General features: G+C 42.0%; 1 protein-coding gene across 1 annotated transcript in view; it reads right to left on the bottom strand.

Annotated features, from left to right (window-relative positions):
- Nucleotides 1–3,340: 3,340 nt before the first annotated feature.
- DCN (decorin) overlaps nt 3,341–7,479 on the bottom strand; it is a 197,189-nt gene continuing 193,050 nt past the window's right edge. Inside the window, exon 8 of the mRNA XM_069228797.1 lies at nt 3,341–6,465. Coding sequence (XP_069084898.1) covers nt 6,271–6,465 — 195 coding nt within the window. The 3' untranslated portion in view covers nt 3,341–6,270. The remainder of the gene's footprint in view (nt 6,466–7,479) is intronic.

The following is a 7,479-nucleotide window of genomic DNA, read 5'->3' as shown; positions in this document are numbered from 1 at the left end:
ACCTACCACAGACAGAGGGAGGTCTGAGCGTCCCGCATCTGCTCAGCTATTGGTACACAGCTCAGCTGCAAAATATGGTCGAGTGGGCCTGCCTGTGGATGGAAAAGAACTGGTGTTTTATCGACCAGGCGGTAGTGGGAATTCACATCTGGAAGGTGCCATAGCTACCTAGACAGCCCCGACCGCCCAGGGTGTCTGTTTCTCCAGTCCTGCGGGTTACCATGGGAGCATGGGACAGGGTATAGACGGCAAAAGGGCTGTCCACGCCGATCTCCCCCCAGACACCACTTATCGGCAACCCCGATTTCCCCCCCCGCAGTTGGGGAGCCTGCTCATCTGTCGTGGCAGGATTCACAGTGCAAAGGAATAGGGGAACTCTTTGATGACAAGGGTGTTAAAGACTTTAGCAGTCTCCAGACAGAGTACAGTCCACCCGACACCGCAAACCGGCAATACCTGGCTGTTCACCACTGGGTAACCTCTCCCGCAATTCGTCTCCATATGCGAGCAGACTCCTAACCTGCTTTGAACAGTGGCTCCTAACTAGGGAAACGGACAAGCGCCTCCTGTCCGATATCTACGCCTTCTTAGTTACACCAATCGCCCTTCTTGCCACACCAGCCAAATGCAGATGGGAGTTCGAATGCGAGTGCACCTTTACAGACCGAGAGTGGCGGGATATTCTACACAGGGCACGAGTGACAGCCCGCGCTACAACCACTAAAGAAATGTTTGTGAAAATAGCTCGCTACATGTATTACACACCTGCCCGGATGGCTAAATGGGGGGTGCTTCGCAATGGTAGGTGCTGGTGTGGATGCGGACTTGAAGGCACACTCACCCACTTACTGTGGCAATGCCCCAAAATGACCTCCTTTTGGGGCCCGATTCTTCAAGCAATAGATGACATTTTTGACACCAGCAAACCACAACTCCCTAGTTATATCTTGCTGGGCCTCCCCAAGCCCCCGACATACCCGCTCCGCTCCACTAGGGGCCGGGCTATTGCTTTGGCTTTGGGGGGCTGCTAAACAGCTAATACTTGGACACTGGGGCTCGGAGTCCATCCCCACTCACGCTGACTGGCTACACAAACTATGGACACTCCTGGGCATGGAAAAACTGATGGCAGCAGCGACTGGTACACTGTCCTTCTTTGATAAAATATGGGACCCAGCTATTAGATACATGTCAGCAGAGTTTAGGAAACTGACCTTCCCCTCATACCTCCGCATCCTGCGGCTGACAAGGACAGTAGATCCTCATAACTGAACTGATAGACTTCCCCTGACAAACGATCCCGGCCGACAATTTGAACTGTGGTTTGGCCCATTGACTGATGACAGCAGACTACTAAGATAAGGCGTCTCTCCCCTCTAACTCCCCTTTCCTCATCTTCCCTCTTTCGTGTTTCCCCGCACTGGCCATTGGATGCAGATGGGAGATGTTGTAATGTTTATCCTTCTTTAAAATCTATAAAAGAGATCTTAAACCAGAAAAATAGGAGGAAGGAGGCAAAAAGAGTAGGGGTGATGCTGCAAAAAGGGCCAGGTCCAATAATGAAATTAAGAACATGGGAGTCTACTCCAGCACTACTAATTTTCTTTATGCCTGAAAAACACTCTCAACTGTCCCAGGCTTCCTTCGAGTCAGGAGTGGTCTGTATGGCTTGACCATAAAGATCACAGGACCTCCTTGGGGCAAGCAGTGGCCCGAGAGGGTATCCCTTGGCATGATCCGTGCAGGTAGGGGCAGCGGGCCTCACACATGGGGCCTGCATCTTCAGAGAGAGTAGTGATGCTGTGAAGCTCGCTTTGCTGTGGGTGGGGTTGATGCTCAGTGTTTTTGGTGCTGTCGGGCCTCACACACAGGGCATGCACCACTGAGTTGTGTTACGCTGGTAAGCGACTTCCTCAGATGTAGGCGGGGTTGTCGGCTGGTGTACTTGGTGCTGATGGGCCTCGTACTCGCTCTCGGAGTCTGCATGTTTCACCCCTGTGGGTTCTCCGTAAAGTATGCACACAGACAGGAGCCAGCAATCCTGGGCTCTCCAACAGAGAAGTGTAACACAGGCACACACAGAGCCCTGGTCATTCATGGCAACGCTCCCCATGCCATAGGTGCAGGGTAGAGTGTGTGTAAATCCCCATACTGGAGTCCTCCTGACAGAGTCCGGGCACGCTTCTGGACAGGAAGCATACAGTAGAAAGGGGTAGTAGGAACATGAGGTCCTTGATGTCCTGGGACCTCGGGGAAAAACGGGCTAAGGCAATGAGCCCTTGGAATTCTGGGGGTAGTGGAGTGATGATGGAAGGATCCTCCCTTCCTTACTGCAGATGCAACGGGCAGCAGGCCAGCACACCAAAGTCCAGTGTAAAGTGGCATTCCCTCCTGGCAACACAGTAATCAGCTTGTAGCAGGCCAGGAAAGAAAGGCAAAGTGGGAGTCCCTCCTGGCAATGCAGATCCTCTTAAATGCAGAGTCTCCTCATGACCCCAAAATGAACTGATTTTCAGTGCACAGGTTCCTAAAGGCCAGCAACAATAAGTCAGAAAAGCAGGAAGTCAGATGGCAAAAAGTTAGAGAAAGTCAAGTCAAGGATGTCAGGTCTAACAATAGAGTCTTCGAATTTTAGAAACAAATTACCACACACAAACTCTTCTAGATTTTTAAAATGCTTTATAGAATAGAATATTGCATGTAGTATGTCGCACTACATTTGTTTCTGTCGATGTTTAGGATCATGTGGCTATAAAAGGACTTTAAATACCGTAGATGACATTAACCTGCAAAGATATGTAAATAATATTTTTGTTGACTTTAAATTCAACTGCATAAAGATTGTATATTATTGTTAAACTAATTGACATTGTTTACCATATTTTTGGTTTATGTATGCCAGCACTGACCATATATGCTGGTTTAATGTCTGTTTCATCTGTAATTGTGTTATTCGACTATGCGATAAACTTTGACTTGAGTAGACCAGTCTGAGTTATACTGTGTTTTTCTCACAAATAAAAAATGAAAGGCACTATCCACAGGGTGGTAGCACTGATGATGAAAGCGGGGCCCAGACAGCTAATATGGCCAAGGAAGAATACAAATGAGAAACTCATTTGCATTGTCCAACTGTGAACAGTAAATAAGAGCAATCTATAATATTAAACAGGGTATATATGAAAACATTTTCCATCAACCTTACAAGATTCATGAAAGGAAGCCATCGAAACTACTCTTTCTTTTTGGGATGATTTCAGCTTTCTATAGCATTGGCAGTCACCCATCGAACCAAAAAAATAAAAGAGAAAAAGATGAATTAAGTCAAAGTTCTCTGTAGTTCAAAGGATAACGATTTATTTTGTTCAACAAAATGAATTGTGCTTGCATACAATTGTTTAATAACATTTTTTTAAAGAGAAAATTAATAACAAAGTGAGAATGTTTCCTCAGTGTGAGGCATGTTTTGTGATGTGAGCAGAAACAGTAGATTTCCCTAAAAGTGTCTGTGCTAATATTCTAACAAGAGGCCACAGCATGTTTTAACAAATATTCATAAACCTCCAGGGCTCGTTTTAAAGTCAAATACGTTGTGAAATGCTTTCACACACACACATCAATTTTCCCACAGGACGCTCATTCACTTTATATGACAAGTCCTATAGTACTGTACTGAAAGACATGCATCATGCTTCAGTGAACTTGAAGATTTCATCATGATTAATGAACTTCCACTCGTGATAAATTCTCATTGAACAATATGTAACTACACCAAAAAACTAACGCAAGCTCTTTCAAGGAAGTGAATCCATTTTCACGAATCTGAGATTTTTGATTTGTTAGATTCGTGAACTAATCCTTATTCTAAATTTTCTAGAAATTGCTACCGATTTTCAAATTGAGGACACATTTATCCAGGGTATCTTTTCCCACAACTTTCCTGAAAGTGTTTTTCATAATGTAGGCTTCCTAAGACAGTCATGGTTTTGATCCTTGTAAAGTAAAGTAAACTTATTGTTTCTGGTGGAAAGTTCAATTGGCTTTTCTAAATGTTTTTTTTCTGGATCTGGTTGTAATATTTTTTATTTTATTTATATTATGCATTATGTACCCTGCAGAAAAAAGGGTAAGGGGATCAGAACTGGCTAAAAAGCTACTACAGGAAGCAACAATTATACGTACTACATCTGTAACTAAGGCGCAAATGAAATCAACTCGAATATTCTTCATAGCAACTGGGTCTGCTAAAAAAAAAAAATACATATATTACCCACTGAATACTGGAGAAACCTTTTCTAACTGGTAAGGTGACATTTCCACCAGGACTTAAGTATGTCTGATTATTGTGCAGGATTCGTTTTATATCAGCTAATTTGGTGGTTATGGCACGTTGTTTGTTGGTAGTAAATATAGGTAACAGCTGTGAACATGCTACATAACGGCGGCACTGACATTTTTAGTGATACATTCTATCGTAAAACGTAAAAATAATATCTACAACAGGCGTGTTGTTCCTCGAGAAGCAGCGATAAGAGGGGCGTATTATTCAAAATAGAGCAAAGGAATATGGGTACTGAATTCAAGTTTAAATGTATTCTGATGATGACACAACTTTCAATGGCCTAATTCATTGTGCAAATACGCTCCTTTTATATGGGAAAAACAAAAGTATACTGCATAAACCATCCCGAAAGACGGACACTTTTTTAGAGAGGTTCCATCTTTCGGTTGTGTTCCATCCTTTCCTCTCTACCGTTTTTTGCCTTCATCCAGTTGTTTATGCGGAGATTATTCAGAATCAAATTCCCTCGCAGTGTAATCTTTATTTTTATTTCATCGATTTATTTTTTTTCATCTTTATTCTTTCGAAAATTATGAGATAGAGATAAAAAAAAGTACAATGACACAAAGACACAAAGAACAACCAGGCATATTTCAGGGCAAAACACAACATAATGGCAGCTCTCTTAACAATATGAGAGATCCCCTACTGATCTGTTTGAAAATGCTAGCTTGTTTTCTTAGATAGTGAATCGTGCTTATATCTCCTTCGCGCACTCGTTGCCTGAGCGGCACAGCCCATAAGGCACATTAACATTTGCCACCGACAGTGCCACAATGCATATTGCTGCAGTGCCCCTGCACATTCTAATGAGTTCTACCTTAAATTTCACGTAGGGTGCGCATTATCTATCTATCTATACAAAGGCGCTGAGCCTTGTGGACCCCCTGTTGTTCGGGGCCTCCAGTAGCTCATGTTACCTGCACCATAACTGTGTCAAACTGCGGCGTGAAATAGAATATATATTCAGCTAAATGGTAAGCAGAGGGCTCTCTATAACTTCTACCTGCGAGTTATTGCATGCCTATATTGTTTCTGAATCTTTTTAAATGCTCTTGGTGAGTTTGCATGGTATATTCGAAGTGGATATAGGCAATTTCCTTCCATACAGCATCCTACAGGTAATTTATTGACATAAACGTAATGTATAGCAGTGCACTGTACCTTAAAAGAATAATAATATTCGGCCTAGGCATAGCTTAACAAATAGAAAATGACTGTTGACAGTAAGTAGTCATAGCCTACCACATGTTGATGTGTCAGCGTTAGATGTGCAAATCATATTTTCCAGTTCCACAGTATCGTAGAATATTATGGTGCAAGTATTTCGCAATGGGATTTTTTAAACTTTGAAAATGCTTTTCTGTCTCAATCCAGTCACACATTTCATTCTGTGCATTCAAATGTCAGACATTTTCTCTTGATCTGATCACAACATAGATGAATCATTGCTTTCACTATTTATTTTTAAAAACAGAAAAACAGCAACAACATGATCGTTTTTACATGTGCACAAATGGTATAGATCGCTCTTTTTAAAATGCCTGGGAGCACAAAACCTTGCTTCCTCTATTTACAGTGAATGTACAGCATTTGGGACTCATACATACAGGAAAGGGAGCTACGGTTTATTAAATTTTGGACATTGGCTACCTATTTCGGAAGATATAACAGACAGGCAGTTGCACTGGATGTTGAGGGATTTGTTACATTTCTAATTCATATACGTTCCTGTAGATTTGTAAGGTGAAAAGGCTATTTACCAAGGCTAATACTACAGAATATTTAAAATCGTTTTCTAGCAATGATTGGCATTCACTGTTCTGGAATATTTTGGAGCGTTTTTACAATTAACAAAGGTAACAAGCTTTTTACAAAAAAAGGATCCATCATTTCTCAAATAGTAGTGAGCAATTGATCCGGGTTGATTACTTGTAATTTCCCAGCTGTATGGCGGAGCGTTCATAGATGCATCTGAACGTAGATGGCTGGATCTCCCAGTACTGAACAGGATTGCTAAAAAGACTCACTCCGGAGTAAGATGCCTTCTTCGTGTTGTATCCAACGGGGCAAAAGTCATTGATATCAACTGCAGCAATTTTATTGTTATGAAGGTAGACCACCTGTAACAATCAAAATACAGAATCGTGAAACGAGGATACAGTGTGCATCACAGTAAACTAGTAGCATTGCAATAAGAAAAATATTACCTAAGTAGGCTAAACTACAGCTCACGTCAAATCAATCATGCACATAGAATGGTCCCCATCAAACCACTGTGAATCTCAGTAGTCAAAGGTTCACCATGCATATGACCCACTATATAAACTCTACAGTGCAATAAAACACAATACAAGACAACTATTTCTAATAACAGACCAATATGAAATGGTTTAGTAATGGTTTAACATAGAAAAACTCTAGACCTTTTTGTTTAGTTTAAGTAATCTGAATGGATTAATAAAAAAAGGCTTTCATTTTGCAAATGTGGTGAACGTTAAATAATCAATTTCTGGGAGATTGGTCCTGGTAGTGTATTGTGCACTACAACACTGCTGGGCAGCAATTCAGATTCCCACACAGTGTGACCATCCCTTACACATTAAAGTTGCATCCAGTGAATGATCTCTCTTTGGAGGTAGAGAGATTACCCCACTGATATTACTTCCTGCCCATCTGTGCACACCCACTACTAGGGCAGGCATGGCTCATTTGCACTGAATGGTGTTTCCACATAAAAGTAACCCTTTTCCTCTAATCCACTTCTTAATTTTAGTGCTAATGGAAAAAGGGTACCATCACACACATTTGGAGACACATATTGCTGGTGTAAATATACTAAGTATGATGTATGTACCAGTGTGATCTGGTGGGTGGCCGATAAGACCCATCAAAGGTGAGGGACCATCAGGATCCATACTTCATGAAGAACATGGTAGTCTCCATGCAGCACCACCACAACTGTCCAAAGAGTGTAGCAAAATGCAACAAATGGCCTAAAAAATAGACTTGCTGCTAATTAAAACAAATCATCCAAACAACAAAATATTTGTTTCCCCGGTGCTACAAAAATCCATGGACCACAGTTAGAGACCAGAGAGATCCCGTCCACCCCATGGAAAGAATATCTTAGGCCC

The sequence above is a fragment of the Pleurodeles waltl genome, chromosome 4_1, assembly GCF_031143425.1.
Source record: "Pleurodeles waltl isolate 20211129_DDA chromosome 4_1, aPleWal1.hap1.20221129, whole genome shotgun sequence".
NCBI lineage: Eukaryota > Metazoa > Chordata > Amphibia > Caudata > Salamandridae > Pleurodeles > Pleurodeles waltl.
The sequence above is the reverse complement of the archived record's forward strand: the minus strand, read 5'-3'. Positions and strand labels throughout refer to the sequence as shown.